General features: G+C 48.2%; 1 protein-coding gene across 1 annotated transcript in view; it reads left to right on the top strand.

The window, feature by feature from the left end:
* Positions 1 to 147: 147 nt before the first annotated feature.
* LOC309645808 (maestro heat-like repeat-containing protein family member 7) overlaps positions 148 to 23054 on the top strand; it is a gene marked incomplete at its 5' end in the record, with an annotated part of 32000 nt that continues 9093 nt past the window's right edge. Inside the window, 15 exons of the mRNA XM_082431423.1 lie at positions 148 to 263; positions 1057 to 1151; positions 4840 to 4904; positions 5214 to 5452; positions 5910 to 6039; positions 6626 to 6712; positions 7933 to 8241; positions 8451 to 8586; positions 9348 to 9436; positions 10843 to 10992; positions 12573 to 12727; positions 19882 to 20026; positions 20508 to 20870; positions 21117 to 21310; positions 21423 to 21537. Of these exons, the coding sequence (XP_082287549.1) occupies positions 148 to 263; positions 1057 to 1151; positions 4840 to 4904; positions 5214 to 5452; positions 5910 to 6039; positions 6626 to 6712; positions 7933 to 8241; positions 8451 to 8586; positions 9348 to 9436; positions 10843 to 10992; positions 12573 to 12727; positions 19882 to 20026; positions 20508 to 20870; positions 21117 to 21310; positions 21423 to 21537 (2388 nt within the window). The remainder of the gene's footprint in view (positions 264 to 1056; positions 1152 to 4839; positions 4905 to 5213; positions 5453 to 5909; positions 6040 to 6625; positions 6713 to 7932; positions 8242 to 8450; positions 8587 to 9347; positions 9437 to 10842; positions 10993 to 12572; positions 12728 to 19881; positions 20027 to 20507; positions 20871 to 21116; positions 21311 to 21422; positions 21538 to 23054) is intronic.

The following is a 23054-nucleotide window of genomic DNA, read 5'->3' as shown; positions in this document are numbered from 1 at the left end:
GTCCTGAGACTGTGCTCAGTGATGGGAGGGGCTGAGCCTCTGCGGAGCCGTTTTGGGGGGAGAAACAGCCCCTCTTCTCCAAAGCTGGATGGGGTCGGGTGGGGGGGGGACTTCCCAGGTCACCACAGGGCGGGGCGGGCAGCTCGCATGGGCTACCTCCATGCCTGCCCTGCAGGGGCCGCTCTGGAACCCAGCGTGGCGCCCCCTGGAGCCTCAATGCCCAGGACAGGCGTGGGCCCCAGAGCTGAGGCGCTGAGTGTCAGGTGAGGCGTCCCTTGCGCCGGCCCTGACAGAGGCCCCGGGGCAGGGCGTGAGGCTGGGCAGATGCCCGTGGGTGGGGTGGCCGCCCTGGGCTCCGGGGACTGCGGCTTTGGGGGCCGGGGCGCTCCATTCGGGGGTGGGCTCCGAGGGGACACAGCCCGGGGTCTCTGGAAAAGTGTGAGCATCCCGATCTCAGGCCTGGACCTCTTCCACAAAACTGAGTCGTGGATCACGGCCCAGATTTTGTGGATTCTGTGTTTTAGACGATTTTAAGGAGTGAGACCCAGGAAACCGTGACTGGTGTCCCCAGGGTGCGTGCCGAGGGGGAAGCTCCCCAACAAGGGGAACAACCAAGTCCAGCCAGCAGGACGGGGCGGCAGGAGACGGGCCCCTGGAGGGTCCTCTGGGGGAGGGGCAGTGGGCACCCCGGCTGGGGACCCAGTGTCCAGGGTGGGAGACGTGGCCAGGCAGCGCTTTCCTCCTGCTCCCAGGCAGGACCTGAGCAGACATCTGGGGGCTGTTAGCCCCCCAACCGCAGGGCAGAGTGGGATTATGAATTGGGCAAGGGGTCGAAGGCTTCAGGATTTCAGCAGCGGGCCATCCGAGGCAGAGGGATGGGAGGCCACCTTGAGTCTGAACCATCCCCATGCAGAGAGGTGGGGAGGAAGCAGGGCCCTTCAGAGGGTCCCCACTTCCCAGGGGGAGGGAGCGGGGAGCCGGCGGTGGGGCCGGAGCTGGCACCGCTCAGCCAGTTGCCTTTCCTTTTCCGAAGCCTGCCCTGGCTGCCGCCCCCAGTGTGCAGATGGATTCACCTCCCAACAAGCGAAAATTAAACAAGGTCACCTTTTCACCATTGGCTGGCCATGTCTCTTGGAACCCTAACTTGGCAGGTGAGTTAGCCCAGGAAGGGGCTGTGTGTCAGCTCCCAGCGGCTCAGAGGTGACGGTGCTTGGCTGCCCGGCCCTCACTGGGGACTCATTGATCGCACAAGTCTCCCCGCTCCTGGCTGCCCAGTCGCAGCTCTGGTCTCTGCATGCCTGTCTCTTTTGAGACGTGCCTCTCTGAGGGGCCTGGAGCTGGATGGGGACCAGGACATTGTCTGGGGCCCTTGGCCGTTCAGGAGAGCCACGGCAGACCTCTAGACCCACCAGTGTGTCAGCAAGTCCCAGATCCCACCCCTGAATTCCAGACTCTTAAATCCAGCTGCCCGGTGACATTTCCACTTTGATGCCTTGTAGGCGTCCCAGCTGCGCTCCGGACTCTGCTGCCAGCCCCAGACCTGCCCCACCCACTAGTGCAGTCCCTCAGGCTCCACATCTGCGCTTCTGTTTTGTCTCACACCCAGCTCACTGCTCTCCCTTCTTGGTCCTGCCTTCCACATAGATACAGAGTATGAGCGCTTGCTCCTACCTGCCCTGGTCCCAGCCCCCATCACCCCTCCCTTGTGTTATTACCATGCACCCCCTGCCACGCTCCACACCATCCCCCCATCTCTCTAGTCTCAACCCAACGGCCAGGATGGTTCTGTTAAACAAAGCAGACCACCTGCCACTGTTTTACCGGGAACCTACCCAGGGCTCCATCCCTTACAGAGCAAAAGCCAGAGTCCCTACGGCCATCCTTACGGTGGCTTCACGAGGCCCTCCTGACCTGTGCCCTGACCGCTCTGCCTTCATGGCTGGCCACTCTCCCTGCTCCCCCCACTCCAGGCTCCAGGCCTCCGGGCTGTTCCAGGAACATATCAGGCGTGGTCCTGCCCCAGGGCCTTTGCAAGGGCTGCTCTTCTGGCCTAGAAAGTTCTTTCCCCAGATATCTGTAGGGCTTGCTCCTCACGGCCTCCAGGGCCACTCAGATTCAGTCAATGAGATTTTCTCTGACCTCCTGTGTGTATGTACATATACATATATATGTGTATACGCATACACACAAAACTGTACGAGCAGATGCAAAAGTAGTTCCTTCACAAGGACACGAAGCAATGTCCCGTGAAGGGACCTGTTGATATGTCCACGCTATGTCTGTAAGCTCTGCCTGAAAGAGCACATTTCACATAGAAGGTGCTCAATGAAATGTGTGAAGAAGAAGGCACTTACTAATTTCCTACTGTGGGCCAGGGGTCATTCTAAATTTTTTACGTGAATGAATTAATTTAAACATCATAACAGTGATAGACACTGATTATCATCCCCGAGTTAAAGGAGAATTTAATTTGCTCAAGATTTCTCCTTTATTTATCATTATCGTGTTAATTATTTATTATTATCATTATTTATCATTTATTATTTATCATTGTCATGTGTTAAGTATTTATTATTATCATTATTTATCATTTATTATTTATCATTGTCATGTGTTAAGTATTTATTATTATCATTATTTACCATTTATTATTTATCATTGTCATGTGTTAAGTATTTATTATTATCATTATTTACCATTTATTATTTATCATCGTCATGTGTTAAGTATTTATTATTATCATTATTTATCATTTATTATTTATCACCGTCATGTGTTAAGTATTTATTATTATCATTATTTACCATTTATTATTTATCACCGTCATGTGTTAAGTATTTATTATTATCATTATTTACCATTTATTATTTATCACCGTCATGTGTTAAGTATTTATTATTATCATTATTTACCATTTATTATTTATCACCGTCATGTGTTAAGTATTTATTATTATCATTATTTACCATTTATTATTTATCACCGTCATGTGTTAAGTATTTATTATTATCATTATTTACCATTTATTATTTATCACCGTCATGTGTTAAGTATTTATTATTATCATTATTTACCATTTATTATTTATCACCGTCATGTGTTAAGTATTTATTATTATCATTATTTACCATTTATTATTTATCATCGTCATGTGTTAAGTATTTATTATTATCATTATTTACCATTTATTATTTATCATCGTCATGTGTTAAGTATTTATTATTATCATTATTTACCATTTATTATTTATCATCGTCATGTGTTAAGTATTTATTATTATCATTATTTACCATTTATTATTTATCATCGTCATGTGTTAAGTATTTATTATTATCATTATTTATCATTTATTATTTATCACCGTCATGTGTTAAGTATTTATTATTATCATTATTTATCATTTATTATTTATCACCGTCATGTGTTAAGTATTTATTATTATCATTATTTATCATTTATTATTTATCACCGTCATGTGTTAAGTATTTATTATTATCATTATTTATCATTTATTATTTACCACCGTCATGTGTTAAGTATTTATTATTTTCATTATTTATCATTTATTATTTACCACCGTCATGTGTTAAGTATTTATTATTTTCATTATTTACCATTTATTATTTACCACCGTCATGTGTTAAGTATTTATTATTATCATTATTTACCATTTATTATTTACCACCGTCATGTGTTAAGTATTTATTATTATCATTATTTACCATTTATTATTTATCACCGTCATGTGTTAAGTATTTATTATTATCATTATTTACCATTTATTATTTATCACCGTCATGTGTTAAGTATTTATTATTATCATTATTTACCATTTATTATTTATCACCGTCATGTGTTAAGTATTTATTATTATCATTATTTACCATTTATTATTTATCACCGTCATGTGTTAAGTATTTATTATTATCATTATTTACCATTTATTATTTATCACCGTCATGTGTTAAGTATTTATTATTATCATTATTTACCATTTATTATTTATCATCGTCATGTGTTAAGTATTTATTATTATCATTATTTATCATTTATTATTTATCATCGTCATGCTTTCGTTCGTTTAATCCTCACAACAAGGATAGGGACGGTCATCCTCCCCACTGTACAGACGGGGAAACGAGCTGAGAGACTTTAACTCGTGAAGGTCACAGGGCTGGTAAAGCACAAGAGCAGGGCCCGGAATTCAGGCACTTGAAATGTAACGGCTGTGCTGTGCCTTTAACCCCACCTGCACACCCAGGGCGCTCCGCGGCGGGGCAGTGAGAAATGGCCTGACCTCAGGCTTAGTGGCCGGTGTTGCTTCGGGTCCCAGGGCTGCCACCACCTCCGTCCTCTTGCTTCACCCGCTCCCGACGGCCGTGGGTGGACAGGCCTATTCTTAGCCTCAGCCCTCCGGTCTCTGTGTCCACACCTGGGTCCCTGCTCAGAGAGGTCGCCTGAGGGTTACACCAGCCCAGTCGTCAAGGGAGATGCTGAGGCTGATTTGGGGTTTCCAGTCCCCTCCCATTCAGGGATTTCTATCTGTGGCCCTGGGGGTGACTTGAAGGACTCTCTCTTTCCATTGCTGTCCTATCCCGGCCGTACCTGATGCAGTAAATCTCTTAACCAAGTCCCCACATAGTTGCCTTTCCACGGAGGCCCCTGAGGTCCACTCTCAGCCACAGGCCTGGAGAAGCTAGTTCTTGGAGCTGGGGCACCCACCCTGCACCCCGACGGCTGCTGAGCCCTCTTGGCTGAGGGTGGGGGGAAGGGTGTTTCTGCTTTCCTGTTGCACCGAGAGAATCAGCCAGACCTCCTCCCAACTGTGTCCCTTTGCAGGACTGCGCCAGTCGGAAAGAGAAGCCTATGAGTGTATTCTGGAATTTCTGGGACAAGAACAGGTGGTAAGGAAATTCTCTGGAGCTTTTTGAGAGCTGTGGAGGAAAGTAGGAAAAAACGAGGGCTCACGCTTCCTTGGGTTTTGGATATTAGCCCTGGCTTGGAAGCTGCCTGACTTGGCCTCTTAGGCGGCCAGGCCACCGGACAGGTGCCGGACAAAAGTACCTGCCTTGTGGGCCCCCGTCCCCGGATGCCTACAGAGGGGCCGGGCCACGGTGAACGCCAGGGCAGGGCCTGGGCCCGGCGTGGGGCAGGGTCTGGGGGCAGGCGGCAGGGGGGCCGCGGGCAGAGGTTTGCGTGTCCCTCCATCCTAGTTCGATGTCGACAAGCTGAAGTTCCTGAGGGCGGTGGACACCATGAGCGGCGTTGTCCACGCCCAGGCAAATGGCAACATGGACGATTACTTTCCCCAAACTGTCCTGGCCAAGAAAATTGAGGTGAGAAAAGCCCACCCTTTCTCGGCGTTGGTCCTCCGGGGACGAGGAGGACGAATCCCAGCCCCGGGGCTGGCGTCCCTCTCTGAGGGGGATTCTCCTTTCCTCCTGGCCCTTCCAGACATTAATCCTTGAAGAATCCACGGAGGCCTTGGTCAGCACCGTGCGTCCGCAAGCCATGCTCTGCATCGCGGCCCTGAGGTTCCCCGAGCCGTTCCCTCCCCCGAGCCCCAGGGTCTCTGCTGCGGGAGCATTGGGGCTGGGAGGAGGGCAAGGCCTGGGGACCTGAGTTCTGGGCTGTGGGTAGCAGGGCCCACGACCGCCACCTGGTCTCCCAGCCTCCTGGGGTGGGATGTCCCCCAGCTTTCACTGTTAGAAAGCTGTTAGGACATCAGTGTGGGGAAGGCTCCCCAAGAGGCCGGGGCCCCCTTCCCTGGCAGGGAAGCGCGTGGGGCTCAGGTCCCACTGTTTCCCGTGCCTCAGGGAGAGGGCAGAGCAGAGTCTCCCCCGGGGCCCTCGACACTAACCTGTCCTCCAAAGCCCTCCCGTGGCTCCCTCCCTCCACTCCCCCTCCAGCCAGGTGAACCCGCCGCTCCACCTGTCCCAGAAGCTGGACCTGGCCAAGGCCGGCCTCTCCAGCATCATGCCCCTGCCGCCCATCACGCCCAGTCTGGACCGCAAGGACAGTGCTAGTCTCTACATCCAGGTACCCACCTTGGCCCATCTGCAGGGGCTGGTCTGCCCCAGAGGAGCCCACCCACCCACCGTCCTCTTTTCTCCGGGCCTCCATCCCCTCCTCCCTGGGCTGCCCACCCTCCCCATCTCCCCCGGGGTTGGTTCCTGCTTGCACGCAGCCCACCTCCTCCTCTCACGAGGGCTACGTTTCTCTAGTTCCATGACAGCCCCAGTCTCAGAAGGAGCCAGTCTGGCGATAAACCCACAGATTCTATGGAATTACCGGCCAATAGACTTGGCCAAATCTTCCCGAGAATTTTCAGTTTTCAAGCTGGAAGTTTCCCTGATCGAAAATGTTAGAGAACGAATCTCTGGTGGTGGGGGCCCCATGGGGCTGTATTTGTTGGCAAGAACTGCCCAGTGCCTACTCTCGTGCTCTGGCCTGCCATTGGAGCAGGTCCGGGCTTCAGTGAGGTCAAGAAAGGCCAGCGCCTGGGGAGATGGGAGTGTGGCGGCAGAGCTGGCCTGGCTCCCTTCCCCGCGGGGAGGGGTCTGAGGGGGATGGGGTGCCCCAGGGAGCTGTCCATCCTCTGACACCCACGTCCCCCACTTGCCAGACCATCCAGGCCTTAGATGATATGTTACAGGCTCTTGTGCTAGAGCGTCTGGAGCCCAGCATGGTCGTCCTGCAGAGCTTCCTGGAGGTGCGTGTCCGCAGCAGTCAGGGAAATTGAAGTCCTGTGTTAAATCTGGTGTGTTGCGGGGAGGAAGGGAACTTTAGGACAGTCTGGGGGCCGCTCCAGCCAAAGGCCATCGGTCCTCAAACCTCCGCAGGCGTGACTGTCACCCGGAGACAGGTTCCTGTATCTCCCTCTGTCTTCATAGAGTCTCCCGAATATTCTCATTAATGATAAATTGTCACCCTTAGGGGTGAGCGTGAATTTGAGAAATAGCCCAGAGTCACTTGAAACCAGCTTTCATGAGCAAGATGGGAATGAATTAGGATAATATAATTTTGTATATAATATTAGGTGTGACTAAAGATAAAGAGACAAGATTGCCCAGATATCTAATTTTTTTAATTAATTAATTAATTAATGTTGGCTGCACTGGGTCTTTGTTGCAGCACCCGAGCTTCTCTAATTGTGGTACGTGGGCTCTAGAGCACGTGGGCTCAGCAGTTGCGGTGCGCGGGTTTAGTTGTGGTATGTGGGATCTAAGTTTCCCGACCAGGGATCGAACCTGGGTCCCCTGCATTGGGAGTGCGGAGTCTTACCCACTGGACCACCAGGGAAGTCTCTGCCCAGTTATCTTACTAAAGAACTTTGACGAGGGCCGTATCTAGAGAGGAATTGTGTCCACGTTGGGACATCGTTCTTTTGGAATGTATCATTTCTTGTATTTTTTTCATTTTTAATGATGTTTATTGTTTTCTTTCTAATTTTACAAGCAAAGCATGTTCATTGCAGAAAACTAGAAATACATAAACTCTGCTGCCGCTGAGGCCTCTCTCCTGTCGTTTCTTTGGCCTACGTGCTGCAGCAGGAGACTCCTGCTCGTCTTTAAGGGGGTCGGGGATGTGGACTCAAGACTAAGAAGGGAGGGAATTCCCTGGTGGCGCAGTGGTTAAGAATCCGCCTGCAAAGGCAGGGGACACGGGTTCGAGCCCTGGTTCGGGAAGATCCCACGCACCACGGAGCAGCTAAGCCTGTGCGCCACAGCTACTGAGCCTGCGCTCTAGAGCCCGCGAGCCACAACTACTGAGCCCGCGCGCCTAGAGCCCGTGCTCCGCAACAAGAGAAGCCACCGCAATAAGCCCGCACACCGCAATGAAGAGTGGTCCCCGCTCACTAAAAAGACTAAGAAGGGAGGGGGCGGTGCTCCCATGGAAGGTGTGGATGGGGTCTCCTCGCTCTCTTTCCAGATCATCCTGCCTTGCTTGGTACAGTCGGAGAAAGTGCACGAGCAGTCCCGGGCCTTGGGGGCCATTTCCCGGCTGCTGAGGTTTATCTGCAATTTCCCTGAGCTGTCGGTGAGTGCCTGGGGTGGGGGAAGGGTGACCCCTGCCTCTGTGCACATGGGACACCCGACCAGGGCTCTGCAGGGGGCCCTGGAGGGTGGTCAGAGCACCTTTTTCTCCTCCCCTTGTTCCTGTGAGCTCCGATCGGGCACACACATCTCGGCGCTGATGGGGGACCTTGGCCTAGAGAGCCGGGCTGGGTCCACAGCTCCCGTTGGCTAGCGTGTCTCAGAGGTCTGGCCGCTCCACTCGCCTGGATGCTGAGTTGGAAGGTCTCCTTTGCCAGTACAGTGCGGAGCTGGTGGGCGGGCACCCACAGCAGATGTTGAGCGATATGGGCAGGGAGGGGATGGTGGCCCCGGGGGTGGGGGGAGGCGCTCCCTTGTGGACGGTTGGGCGCAGCCAGTGTCCCCTTCCTGCAGCACATGGCAGAGTTCTCGATGAGCGGGCGGCTCATGGGCACCCTCGGCCTCTTCTGCATGAACCCCAACCAGGAGATCAGCATGGGGGCCTCAGAGGCCCTGCACTACCTGCTCAGAATCCTCGTGCTTCATAGAAGTAAGTGTTATGAGCCTGGATTGCCTCGTGGCCGTGGCCGTGGGACCCTCTGGTTCGTAGGAGTGACAAGGACGACCGTGGAGACCCCATGTGGTGCTGGGGGCATCAAAGGGCCCGCCTCCCTCGCAGCTGCAATGCTGTAACTATGCTTTATCTGGATGAACCCCAAGTGCAGTGCTGATGCAATGCCCTCTCTTCAGAGGTTGCAGGAGAGTCTTGGGAGAACAGGGAGCTAGGCCTGCAGCCGCCTGTGAGGTCAGCTTGAATCCTCCGTGTTTCCCAGCTGTCCCACTGCCGCTGTGAGGTGTGAAGCTGGGAAAAGGAGGCTCCTTTCTCACAGGACAAACTTGGGCACCCCTGATCTAGGCTTTCTCTGCCCCAGGAAAACCAAAGATACAGACCGCCACACACACTTACAGAGATGCCAGAGGAATTTGCAAGTCTCCCCCAAAGGGAGTTTCAGAAACTTGACTTTTTGTGATTGAATAGGGTGTATTTCCTGGTTGCTTAGCAGCGGGTTGAGGGGGGAACGTGGTACAGGAGAAGCAGCTGCTAGAGGACCAGGCACCTCACCGCCACACTCTGCCTCCACCCACTGGCCTGGCACTAGGGACCAGGGAACCCTCCCTGTTCTGTTGGGCAAACGTCATTCCACCTATAAAGCCTCTTGATCTTCTCTGACGTTTGCAGGGGAAGAGGGCAGGGCGTGTTCCTTTTTCCCTGTTAAGGCCCTGCCCCTAACTGTTGGTTTTGGATCGGAGGTATGAAACACAAGACAGAGAACATCTTGAAGGATCTGCAGAAGCATTTCCGAGCGGAATGGTTGGCCCACATACAGGATCTCACAATGGTAACCCTCGGCCTCCACCGAGTATGGGCAGCCCAGATGGGGAGCCTTGGCAGGGGAGGAAGAGGGCTGGGGCGCAGAGGGGTAATCCCCGGTGCGGGGAAGGGCCCCCAGAGTTCACGGTCTCACGGACAGCATGCTGGAGGGGAACGCCCATCCCCCTAGCTGCACCTGGGTGGGTTGAAGTTTGAGGTCACTGAGAGGGTTTTTAAAATAAGGTGCAGTCCACCCTATTCTCCACGCGCCTCTCTTTGCAGCCCGGCTTTCCCTCTGTTCACTCGGCAAAGGTGGATTGCCGGTGTCAGGTGTGGTGCCTGGGCTCAGCCAGCTCTAACCACTCCAGCTAGAATCCCAAGCGCTACCCTTCTCTTTCCTCTCCCTCCTCTCCACACCCAATCCATCGCCTTGTCTGTCCATCCTGCCTCCTAAATCACTCTGGCATCGATGCACTCTGCTCCGGCCCCACCGTGGCCGTCCTCTCCTGCTGGTCACTGCAGCTGCCTCCTGCCCCTTCCCTGTTTGCAGCCGTGCCCCCTGTCGCACCATTTTCTGCATAGCAGTCAGAGGATTATTGCGAAGCTACAGATAGCATCACCTTACCGCCCTTCAGTCTCTGCACCGACTCCCCACTGTTCTCACACCGAAGTCCAGCTTCACACAGCCAGGGAGGCCCGTCTGATCGGCTCCGGCTTCGTCTCGTCTCGAGCCCCTTTTCCACCAGCTCAGGTCTCCCTTGCAGGACAGACCCGGCAGCCACTCCAGGCCTTTGCCAAATCTGTTCCCTCGGCCTGGAAGTCCGCCCCCATTTTCACCAGGCACCTCCTCCGGGAAGCCTTCTCTAGTCTTTCAGGTCTAACTTGGATGCCCCACTCTGTCCCTTGGTAGCATTTCCACGCTGCCCCATGACTGCCCGTCTCCCTGCGCTGCCCTGACAGTAAGTACCTCGAGGGCAGACGCCTCCCCAGCTCCCAGCAATAGAACGAGGCCCAGAGTCGGGCCTCGATGCTGTTTGGGTTGCACGAACTCCCCTGGGATGTGCAGCTTCACACACACACACGGCACGTCTGCTTTAGACCGGGGAAGCCACGGTCTGCTCTGCAGTGCTGTCAACCCGCCCAACATCAGAACTCACCTCCAAATGGAATCGCCTGCTTGTGTTCCAAATGCAAAACACAGATGCCTTTAGCATGGTCCTCTGTGTGCTATTGTCTGGACCAGTGGTCCCACCTGGGGACTTGAGGGCTGGTGACACTCTGCAGCTTGGCCTCACGCCATGGGGTAGCCAGGTGCTGGCCGGGGCCGCCTGCACTGGACCCTGGCTGGCTGGCCTCCCCGGGGTCCGGAGACTGTAGGGAGGCCCAGAGTGGTATCTGACGCTGCGGAGATAGCGCTGGTTCCTCTGTCCTCAGTTCTTCAGGAAGTACCTGACCCCCAAGGAGAGAGCAGACGTGATGATGGTGTCGATGGAGGCCATGACCAACACCAGCAGGCACGACGTCCGGGCGGCTTCCAGGATGTTGAGGATGATCCTGAAGTTCTCTATGCCTGACATTGGGAAGGTAGCCTTTCTGAGGGACTTCATGGTTCAAGGTCAATTTCAGGATTCTTCCTTTTTGTTCTGTTTTGGAACTTGCTCTCTTTCACTTCCTACTGGTTGGGGTTAAGGAATTGCACTCCTTTAATCCAGAAGAGAAAAAGTTAAAGGAAGATGTGGTTTGCAATTGGGTGGAAGGCCCTGCCTTGGGGAGGGGTGACCACCTGGCCTCCATCTCCACTGGGAAGGGAAGAATAGGGTCAGAGCTACAGCAGGAGCCTCCCGTGGGCTCCCAGGACCAGGAGAGACCTCAGGCATCCCTCCTGTGTCCAGACACTCTGTCAGGCCTGTGAGTGCTTCTTCTTCACACAGGTGGGTGAATGCACAGCAAGACAAGGATGTATCTGTATCTATATCTGTATGTGTATGTGTATCTGTATCTGTATATCTATATATGTAAACCTCGGAGACGCTGACGTGAACTAGAGATGGAATACAGACCCTTTGTCGGCGGTGGGACTGGTTCTCAGCAAAATTAAGCCAGCACGGTGTCTCTGTACCTGTCCTTTTTATTATACCACTTTGAAAGCTCTTATGGACCAATGGATGGATTCACTGTCATTTTAGCGGCCTAGCCTGCTCCCCTCTCTCACCCCTGACACCAACAACAGGCCCTCTGAGCAGTTCCTGGACTCTCCTCTTCTCCCTGGCCTGGAGCGCCATCTGAATGCTCTTCGGGTCGAAGGGCTCCCCAGAGGCCAGCCCCCCAACTCCCACACACGCGAGGAATCCCTGCTGGCGCTCACGACCCTACACGTAGCTCACGTTTCCTCCTGCACCATGTTCGTTATTAGAACCCCGTCCCTGGAGTGAACTGGAACACGCCTCCCCATGGCTTCCGGGCCCTGACCCAAGGTGGCTTCCCGGGGTTACGCCGAATTCAATAACTATTCAGGTATTGCCAGTACCAGGTGCCACGCCCTGGGCTGGCCTCAGCCACATGTTATTTTATTTAATTCTTACAGCAAGTCTGCAGGGAAGTAATCGTTTTCTTTTTGGAGATGGAGAAAAGCTCAAGGAGGGCGTGGCCTGGATAACTGGAGTTTATTGAGCACGTATGTGACACACCCTAGACGTGTTCACTCGGGCCCGTGAGGAAGGTAAACTTGTTCTCATTTTCTGTATGAAGGAATAGAGCTCAGAGAGGATGAAACACTTGCCAAGGTCACACAGCTCGTCCGTAGGGAGGTGAGATTTGAATCCAGGCAGAGCGACTCCAGGGCCCGCACCGCCTGCTGTCCGCATGGCCAGTGGGCGGGGAGGACCGGCCCGCCCTCCCTCTGTAACAGTCTCTACGTCCCGTCCTCCCTGCTCCATCCCCCGCCCCCCAGATTCCTGATCTGATCTTTATCACGCTTCCAGACATGACTCCACTCTCCCTTCCCTGCTGCTCTCTCCTTCGTGCCTCTTAAACCATGGGGGCAGCACCGCCCCCAGCCTTGCATCCGTGTGTGGCCGCAGCTTGACGTGGGTGCCTGGATCTGAGACTCCTGCCGAGCTGGTGTTGAACATCCACAAAGGACCGCCCCCCACCCTCCCCTGCAGGTGCCCGAGATCACTGAGTACATTTACCACAATATGGACAACATCACGGAAGCCGTGGCCCAGGAGACCATAAAGAAGGTCCTTCACCTGCTGGCCCAGACCTACACGGACGAGGTTATCCTGACGCTGTTCAAGATAGACGACCAGTCCCAGAGGTAGGTGAGGCTCTCAGTGCCAGACGGACAAGGTCCCAGCACTCTTTTGATCTGCTTATTCTTAAAATATATCCAATTTTTAGCACAAGTAAGTTCTATACTTACTTGGGACAAAGTGATTGTAAAGGTAATATGGGCTTACTGCAGAAAATTTGGAAAGCATATACATTTTTGAAAAAGAAAAAAAATTAAATCTCACCCCAAGGCAACCTCTGCTATCTCTTAGGTATAATTTATAACTTGTCTACCTTTTAAAAATGATTTTTTCAATTTTTACAAACAAAACAAAAAACACACAAAAAAAGGTTTTAAAAAAATGTACGGTCACACTCATACCGTATATACCAATTTGCACACCTTTTCATTTAACATTTTATCATAGGGTTTTCCCAAATTAAAACCCTTTTGTAAACATAATTTTAATGGCCGCCTGGTATTATATTGTATGGATGTACTATGCTATAATTTTTTTTAAACTTAAAAAATGTAAAACTTTACATGCAGTAAAATTCACCCTTTGGCCACACAGTGCTACCAGTTTTGTATAGTCCCAATCATTACCACCACAATCAAGGTACAAATTCTTTCCATCACTCCCCAAAATCCCCTCGTGCTGGAGTCAACTCCACTCCCCACCCCAAGCCCTGGCAGCCCCTGATCTCTTCTCCACCCCTATTGTTTTGCCTTTCCCAGAACGTCTGAGAAGTAGAATCACGCAGTACCAGTCATACTGTACAAAACAGAATCGTACTTTGAGTCTGGCTTCTCTCACTTACTTGGAGCTTTTGGGATTCATCCAGGTGGCTGTGTGTGTCAGCAGTGCGTCCCTTTCCTTGTTGAACAGTATCCCATTGTGTGTATAGACCACAGTTTGTTTATCAGTCACCTTCTGTGTTGTTTCCAGTTCTGGGTCATTACAAATAATACCGCCATAAGTACTTGTGCATAGGTGTTTGTGTAAATATTAGCTTTCATCTTTCTTGGATAGATTCCTAAGGGTTGCATTTCTGGGCAATATGGGAGCTGTGTACTTAACTTTGAAAGGAACTACCAAACTTTCCCACCGTGGCTGTAGCATCCGCGTTACCTCCAGCAACATATGAAAGTTCTGGTGGCTTAAATCCTTGTCCACACTTGGTATTGTCATTAAGAAAGATTTAGCCATTCTAACAAGTGTGCAGTGGCATCTCAGTGTCGTTTTTATTTGCGTTTTCCTAATTTAATTACAACTAACGATGCTGAGCATGGGTTCATGTATTTATTTGCCATCCGTGTATCAGCTTTGGTCAAGTGTCCAAATCTTCTACCCGTTTCTTGATTCAGTTGTTTCTCTTGTCATTGAATTTTGAGAGCTCTTTATGTATTCTGAATACAAGTTGTTTTTCAGATATATGATTTTCAAATATTTCTCCCATGTTGTGGATTATCTTTTCGTTCTCTTAAGACTGTTTTTTGCAGAGCAAAGTTTTTAATTTGATGAAGTCCAATTTATCTTTTATTTTTTTTCTCTCATGGTGTCTAAGTTCACAGGTTTGCCACTCATGTTTTCCTCCAGAAGTGTTATACTTTTATGTTTTATATTTAAGTGTATGGTTCACTTTTATTAACTTTACCAGGTCTGATGGACGAGTCTAGGCTCAGCTTGTTGCATACAGACACCTGTTCCAGCACCATTTGTTGAACAATCTCACCTTTCTCCATTGAATTGCCGTCGCACCTTTATCAAAACCCAACTGACGATTTTTGTGTGTATCTATTTATGGGCTCTCTATTCTGCTCTACTGATCTATTTTCAATTCTTTCACCATTACCACACTTTCTTGAAGAGTGTAACTTTATATTAAGTCTCGAAATCACATAGTATGTCCTCCAATTTTTAAAATCCTTTTTCAAAATTGCTTTGGCTATTCTATTTCCTTTGCTTCCCCATATAAAAATTTATATGGCATTCTTATTTCTTTCTTTATTGAATTATAGTTGATTACAATATTGTGTTAGTTTCAGGTGTACAGCAAAGTGATTCAGTTATATATATATATATATATATATATATATATTTCAGATTATTTTCCATTATAGGCTTTTACAAGATATTGAATATAGTTCCCTGTGGTATACAGTAAATTCTTTTTGCTTATCTATTTTATATATAGTAGTGTGTATCTGTTGACACTGTTATTTCTTTTTTTCTTTTTTAAAATTAATTTATTTTATTTTGTTTATTTATTTTATTTATTTTTGGCTGCGTTGGGTCTTCGTTGCTGCGCACGGGCTTTTCTCTAATTGTGGTGAGCGGGGACTACTCTTCGTTGTGGTGTGCAGGCTTCTCATTGCGGTGACTTCTCTTGTTGCGGAGCATGGGCTCTAGGTGCGTGGGCTTCAGCAGTTGTGGCGCGGGGGCTCAGTAGTTGTGGCTTGTGGGCTCTAGAGTGCAGACTCAATAGCTTAGTAGTTGTGGTACATGGGCTTAGTTGCTCCGCGGCATGTGGGATCTTCCCGGACAAGGGCTCAAACCTGTGTCCCCTGCATTGGCAGGCGGATTCTTAACCACTGTGCCACCAGGGAAGCCTGACATTGTTATTTCTTTAAAAAACATCCTGGTGGTATTTTTATTCAGATTTGCACTGCATCTGTAGATAAGTATGAGAACTGACATCTTCATGGTATTGAGTCTCCTAATCCATGAACATGGCATACCTCTCCATTTATTTGATTTCTTTCATCACTCTTGTATGTTTGGCATACAGACGTTGCAAATATTTTGTTAGTTCTATCCTAAGTAATTTTTGGTGCGCAGATGTAAATGATACTTACAATTTTTTGAATTTCACTAGTTTATTACTTGTACATAGAAATAACATCTATGTTTGTATATAGACCGATATCCTGCAATCTTGCTAAACTTGCTTATTAGTTCTAAGGAGCTTTTTTGTAGATTCCTTGGGATTTTCTACATAGACAATCATATCATCTGCAAATAGAGACAGTTTTTAGTTCTTTCCAATTTTTTTTTCTTCTTTTATTGCACTGGTTAGGACTCCTAATACAATGTTGGATAAGAGTGGTAAGGGTGGACATCTATGCTTTGTTTCCAATCCTAGAGGAAAAGCTTTCAGTCTTTTACCGTTAAGTATGATGCTAAATGGACTTCCCTGGTGGTGCAGTGGTTTAGACTCTGCGTTCCCAATGCAGAGGGCCAGGGTTCACTAAGTATGATGCTAATTGTAAGTTTTTTGTAGGTGTCCTTTATAAGATTAAGAAAGTTCCCTTTCATTTCTAGTTTGTTGGGAGTGTTTATCATGAATGGAGATTAAATTTAGTTAAATGTTTTTACTGCATCTATTGACATAATTGTGTGTTTTTTTCTCTTTTAGCCTTTTAATATGGTAAATTACATTTTGACTGTTGAACCAGTCTAGCATTCCTGAGATAAACCTCATTTGGTTGTGATATATTATCTTTTTTAGATATTGCTGGATTTAATTTGCTAAAATTTTATTAAGGATGTTTGTGTCTATCTCGTTGTGGACTTTTTCATGGGGGGATATTGATCTGTAGATTTTTCTTTCTTTCTTCCTTTCTTTCTGTCTTTCTTTCTTTCTTTTTTTATAGTAAGTGTCTGGTTTTTGTGTCATGATAATTCTGACCTTGGAAATATTACCTTTTCTTCTATTTTTTGGAGGAGATTGTGTAAACTTTCTATTATTTTTTTCTTTAAATGTTTAGTAGAATTCCCTCATGAAAGCATCTGGATATAGAGTTTTATTTGTTGGAAGTTTTTAAACTATGGATTGAATTATTCAATAGTTACTTGAAAGTATTTATTCAATTGTAATAGAGCATTCAGATTACCTATTTCCTCTTCAGCGAGTATTGCTAGTTTGTGTATTTCAGGGAATTGGTCATTTCATCTGAGTTATCATATTTATGGTTGAAGAGTAGGTTATAGTATTCCCTTATTATCTTTTAATATCTGTAGTGATTTTCCCTCTTTCATTACTGATTTTGGTAATTTGTGTCTTCTCTCTTTGTTTCTTGGTCAGCCTGGCTAGCAGATTGTTAATGTCATTGCTCTTTTCTAAGAATCAGCTTGTATTGATTTTTTTCTCTATTGTTTTTCTGTTTCATTTCTTCTCCTATCTTGATTATATCCTTTGTTCTGCTTGCTTTGAATTTCATTGCTCATCTTTTTATAGTTTCTTAAGGTGGAAATGTAATACTGATTTGAGAACTTTCTTATTTTTTAAAATAAGCATTTTAAAGCTCAGAATTTCCCTCTAAGCATAGCTTTAGCTGCATTCAAAAATTTTTGTTATATTGTATTTTAATTTTTATTCAGTTCAAAAATCTTTTCTAATTTCCCTTGAGACTATCTCTGTGACCCATGGATTATTTAGAAGTGTTGTTTAATTTCCAAATATTTGATGATTTTCCAGATATCTTTCTGTTGTTGATTTCTAGTTTAAGTCCATTTATGGCCAGATAACATACTTTGTATGATGTCTATTCTTTAAAATTTGTGAAGGTTGGTTTTAAATCTCAGAATGTAATATATTTTGGAGAATCTTCCACATGTGCCTGAAAAGAATATGTTTTCTGCTGTTATTGGGTGGAGGGTTCTATAGGTTGCCAAACTGATTGATAGTGTTGTTTAAGACTTCTATATTCTTGCTGATTTTCTGTCTACTTAGCATATCAGTCATTGAAAGAAAAGTGCTGAAGTCTCCAAGTGTAATTATGGATTTGTCTATTTTGTCCTTCAGTTCTAACACTTCTTGCTTCATGTGTTTCGTTAGGTGGATACACATTAAGGATTACTGCATCTCATCAGTGAACTGAGTTTTTTATCATCGGTTAATTCCCTCTTCGTACTTGTTAATATTCTTTGTCCTGAAGTTTACTTTGTCTAATACTAATATGTCCACTTTTTCTTTCCTTTGATTTGTGTTTGCATGGTATATCTTTTTTTCATTCTTTTATTTTAAACTATTCTGGATCATTATATTTAAAACGGGTTTCTTGTATACAGCATAAAGTTGGGTTTTGTATTTTTGTCCGATTTGACAATCTCTAGCTTTCAGTAGGTACATTTAGGCTATTTACATTTAATGTAATTAATGATGTGGTTGGATTTTCCCCCCAGTTTTATTGAGATATAATTGACGTACATCACTATATAAGTTGAAGGTGTGCAGAATAATGGTTTGACTTACAAGTATTGTGAAATGATTGCTGCAATAAGTTTAGTTAGCATCCATCATCTCATATAGATACAATAAAAAGAGAAAGCAAAAAAAGAAAAAAGTTTTTATCACTGTGATGAGAACTCAGGATTTACTCCTAACAACTTTCATGTACATATATGTATATCATATAGCAGTGGTAACTACAGTCATCATGCTGTACATTATACCCATAGTACTTATTTATCTTGTAACTGGAAGTGTGTACCTTTTGACCACCTTTCTCCAATTTTGCTCCCATCCGCCACCTCTGGTAACCACAACTCTGATCTCGTTTTCTTGGAGGTTTTCTGTTTTTGTTTTTAGATTCTGTGTATAAGTGAGATCATACAGTATTTGTCTTTCTCTGTGTGACTTATTTCACTTAGCACAGCACCCTCAAGGTCCATCTATGTTGTCACAAATGTTAGGATATCCTTTTTTTTTATTGCTGAATAATATTTCATTGTATATGTATGTGTGTGTATGTGTATAGATATAGATATATAGATGACATTGATATGGTTGGATTTAAGTCTATCATTTCATGACTTGTTTTCTGTTTGTCTCCTCCATTGTTTGCTCCTATGTTTCCAATTTCCTGAATTATTTTGGATTGTTTGAGGTTTTTTAGGTGTTCCATCTTAATTTATCCACTGGATTTTGACTCTGTATCAATTTTTAGTGGGTTCTTAGGGACTTACAACCTAAATTTATGTAGTATACTGACATACTTAAACTGTCATAGCCTAAGTAGAATTAATATTTTACAACCTCAAGAAAGCATAGATGCTTTCAACACGTAGCTTCCTTTATCTTCCTTACTTCGTGGTATAGTTGCCACATGTATTATGTCTATACACACTGAAGAAACACCACCAAAAAAATTATAAGTTTTACTTTAACAGTTATACATGTTTTTAAACTTATCATTGGATGCTGTCAAGGAATTTGGTAAAAGAATTCAAAATTTATTACTAATTTAAAAAAAACCTCAGCAAATATAGAATGGAAATAAAAACTTCCTTATCGTGATGAAGAGTATTTATCAGAAATTAACAAGCAGTCTTCATTTCCCTATTGAGAAATGATGTGCTTGCAGTGCTGTGATGGCCAGAACAGAGCAAGCCCACTGCAGTCTGTCTCTTCCACTGATTAACACTCAAAACCCTGGTCAAGCACCCACTTTTTTCTCTTTGGGTTCTTCCCTTCATCTTTGTCCCCAGAGCCCCCAAGATGCCACGTTGCCAGCAGGGACAGTGTCTTCATCTTCGCCTTTCATCTCTCCTTCATGTCCTCTTTGCTCTCTCCTCCTGTTTCACAAAGGTTCTTGAGTACACCAAGCGGATTTTCCTGAAATTGCATTATGTTATTTGTAGAAGATAATTTTCAGATCTCTCCTTTTCCTCTGAGTGTGAATTTGTCAGGTCAAGAGGAGTAGGGAAGATACTCCAGGCAAAGGACAAACATAAGTCAGTGCATCAGGCAAGGCTGGAAGAGCCTTGTGGAGGGAGGTGACCAGACCGGGCCTGGAGAGTGACGAGCTGGCACGTGGATTATGGACTGGACATGACATCTGAGGTCTGGGGGCTGAGTGCGTAACGAGAGCTTGGACACGGCCACAGAGAAGAGGGTCTTCTGACTGATCTGGCACATTGAAGTCGGGCCAAAAAGCTTTGGCCTCAGATATTTTCTCATGTCAAGTTCCTAGGCTGTGTGAACATTTTCAGAGTCGCCTCTGTGTGAGATGGCAGAGAAGAGGGAGGTCTGGAGGTGATGCAAAGATGAAAGGAATAGAAGGGGGGAGAGAGGGGAGAAGGGAGAGAGACAAGTGGGGAGAAGGGAAGGAAGAAGGGGGCTGGGGCGCTGGGCAAAGCATCCCAGAGCTCTTCCCCAGAACCGTGACCTTGTGGGTGGGCTTCCCCTCTGCAGGGGGGCTCGCAAGCCCTGGGAAATCCTGGCATCGTTCCCCAAAGGCTGCGAAGTGATCATGGAGCATCTCCTGCAGAGGCTGACTCCACAGCAGAAGTCAAGGGGCCAGGAGCCCAGCGGCAGAACAGAGATCTCTCCGCTGATTGTACGAGGGCCCGAGGAGGGGCCGGGGGCTGGGAGGGGGCGCCCTGGTGCCCATCCTAGGCTGTCCTGAGCTCTCGGGCCGCTGCCTTTTACAGAGGAGGTTGAACGTCCTCAGGGCAGAGTCTCGGGAGGGGTGGGAGGGAGGGTTCTCCCCGGGGCTCTGCCTTGTAGGGAAACAGAAGGACTGGCTTCTAGTTCTCCTGGGTGGGATCGGGTGAGACCAGCCCCCCAGCCCCCCTGACCTCTCAAGGGTGGCGAGAGAAGAGAATCACCAGCACAGTTACAAGAGCACTTTAAACGGATAACAGCCCAGGCGTCGCCCTCTGCTTTCCTGGCTCACGCTGACTCAGCCTCCGCGCTCAGGGGCGTGGGGGTCCCGGCCAGCCCGGCCCGGTGGCTGCTTGTGGTCAGAGGCTGCCCGGCGTCAGGGCCCGAGGGTTGGAGATGTAGGTGACGACGGCCCCGCCTTCCTCCCACTGCAGGCCACCAGGGCCCTCCGCGAGCTGCTGCTGGAGCCCAGCCGGAGGACGGAGGTGCAGGCCCTCTTCCCCGCCCTGTTCACGGCCCTGCTGTTCCAGATCCCCCTCCTCAAGGTGGAAGGGGCCACAGAGGCCGCCCGGGAGCAGCACCTCGTGAGCCAGTGGATGGACCCCGTCAGGTACCCCCTGGGCCTCGGCCGGGGCTGCGAGGGGCGGTGCTCCGGGGCCGTCTCTCAGGGCCCTTGTCCGTCGCCCCCCCGGCCCCCGGCGCCCGGCCCGGCCCCTTCTCCCCTCTGCCGGGCCCGGGTGTGCTCCCCACGCATCCTTCAGCAGCTCTTGCTGGGCTTTTTAGAAAACACTCTTTCTTAAGTCTGGCTTTCTGGGCTGACGCAGGAATCCTGTCCCACCGTGAAATCAGTGCAGCAGGTGACACAGTGCATATGCATCCGTAGACCTGGGCCCCGCCCCCCGCCTTCACAGCCTCCCGTGTCCCCTGGGTGCCACATCTGTCTTGGCCTTGGGTGCCTCGTTTGTGAAATGTCGCTGGGGTCTCTGAGGGCTGTCCCGTCAGCAGCAGGCCGCGGCCGTGAGTGATGTTGGGCTCACAAGCAGGTCGCAGGTGAGGGAGAGGACGACCTCCCCTCTGCTCTCTGTCCCCCTCCCCCCAGCTCCACCGTGGAGGCCCTGAAGACCTTGATGAGGAGCACGGGGTACAGCGACCACGTATCTTATGTTCAGAGACTGGGTGGCTGGGAGCTGCTCATCAGGCCTGAAAGATACCACGAGGGGGTGGCCCTGCTGGCCAGGTGAGACTGGGCCGCACCTGGCTGGGGACCCACCCATCCTGGTGGAGCCCCACCTGTCCTGGGGCCCCCTCCACTCTCAGGCCTGACGCTGGGCGCTGTGCCCCCCCCGCAGGGCCATGATCATCAAGAACTGCTGGCACATCTGCCCCGTCTTCAGCCTCACCGTCAGGATCCTCCAGGAAATGGACCAAGAGAATCACTTGACGGCCCTCGTGTTCATCACCGAGGTGAGTGGCTGGCGGGGAGGGGGGAGGCGGGCAGGTGAGGGCGGCCCCTCCGGGAACGGTCACTCCAGGAGGCCGTGGCCTCACATCGGGCCGGGGGACATTGCTCAGGACACCTGGTCGGTTATGTGGAGTCACAGGCCTTGAGTTTACCTGGTGTGATTGAATCTCAGCTCTGCCCTGACTTTATGGGACAACACGGCTCCTCCCTGCAGCCACCTCTGCCTTTTAAAGTCACTCTCGGGACTTCCCTGGTGGTGCAGTGGTTCAATGCAGGGGGCCCGGGTCAGGGAACTAGATCTCACATGCATGCCGCAACTAAGAGTTTGCATGCCACAACTAAGTAGCAGGTGAGCTGCAACTAAGACCCGGTGCAACCAAATAAAAAAATTAAATTAAATAAAAAACATAAGTACATAAAATAAAGTCACTCTCTGCTCAGCTCCACTGATTGGCTCAACGTATTTCAGCCACCTGGCAGAAAAAAGGCATAAAAAGTTTAGAAAAAATGGAAAAGAATCTTAAAAATTACAAAACCATGAATAATCGTGATGCCTGCAGGAAACCACTTTTTGGTCTGAGTGGAGGGGGCGTGTGTGTGCTTATCATGGTTGAAATCATTCTCTATTCATATTCTGTATCCTGTTCTGTTTAAGCATCTTCTACGTCATTACGTGGTGTTTTTGGTAAACATAAATTTTAATGGGGATGTAATATTTCATCACGAAGATGTTTTATAATTGGACATTCAGTTTCTAATTTTACGCTATTATAAATAACACTGTAATGAACATCTCTATGTGAAAGACTTTGCCCATATTCCAGATTATTTCCTTAAATACTGAATATAATAAGTGAAGGCTTGGTTCAAAAAACATGAATGTCTTCTATAACTTTTGAGACTAATGCCAAATTGCTTTCCAGTAAAGTTGTACCAATTTCTATTGATACTTCCACCGGCAGTGTTCAAAAGGAGTTTCAGGATTTCTGACTCACCACAGCTTTAAATAAGCTCCTTTTAAAATTTCAAGCCACCTGATTTTTTTTTAATAGGAGTGGATTACTTTTGAAATAGCAGAGCTGATAGAAGATTACACAGTGCTAATCCTAGACTATGAACAGATATTATCCTAGTGTGTAGCGGTGTGTTTTTGTGTAGGCTCCAGGGCATTGGTGTCTTGTCTGAGGGTGCCTCCGCCTTGAACCAAGAGCTAACGTGTGCACGTCGGGGCGGGGTGCTGATCCAGGCATTCAGGGACGTATGTTGTGTTGGCAGAACTCCTGCTAAGGGTGGGGACTGTGGACATGTAGGACCAGAACCCTGCAGAAGGGGACTCCTAGCTCAGTGACTGGCAAGCATTAGTGCACCTAATTCCTGTGGGGAAGCTGCTTCCTTGCAGATTCCTGGGCCCTGTCTGCGGAGACTCGGACTCCGCGGCCCTCGGGGAAGGCCCAGAGTCTTCATTTTCTGCAAATACCCCAGTGGTTGTTGTCTAGGTAGTCCTTGGACCCAGCTTCGA

This window comes from Balaenoptera physalus, assembly GCF_965194825.1.
Source record: "Balaenoptera physalus genome assembly, chromosome: 1".
Classification (NCBI taxonomy): domain Eukaryota; kingdom Metazoa; phylum Chordata; class Mammalia; order Artiodactyla; family Balaenopteridae; genus Balaenoptera; species Balaenoptera physalus.
This window is presented reverse-complemented; position numbering and strand designations above follow the sequence as displayed.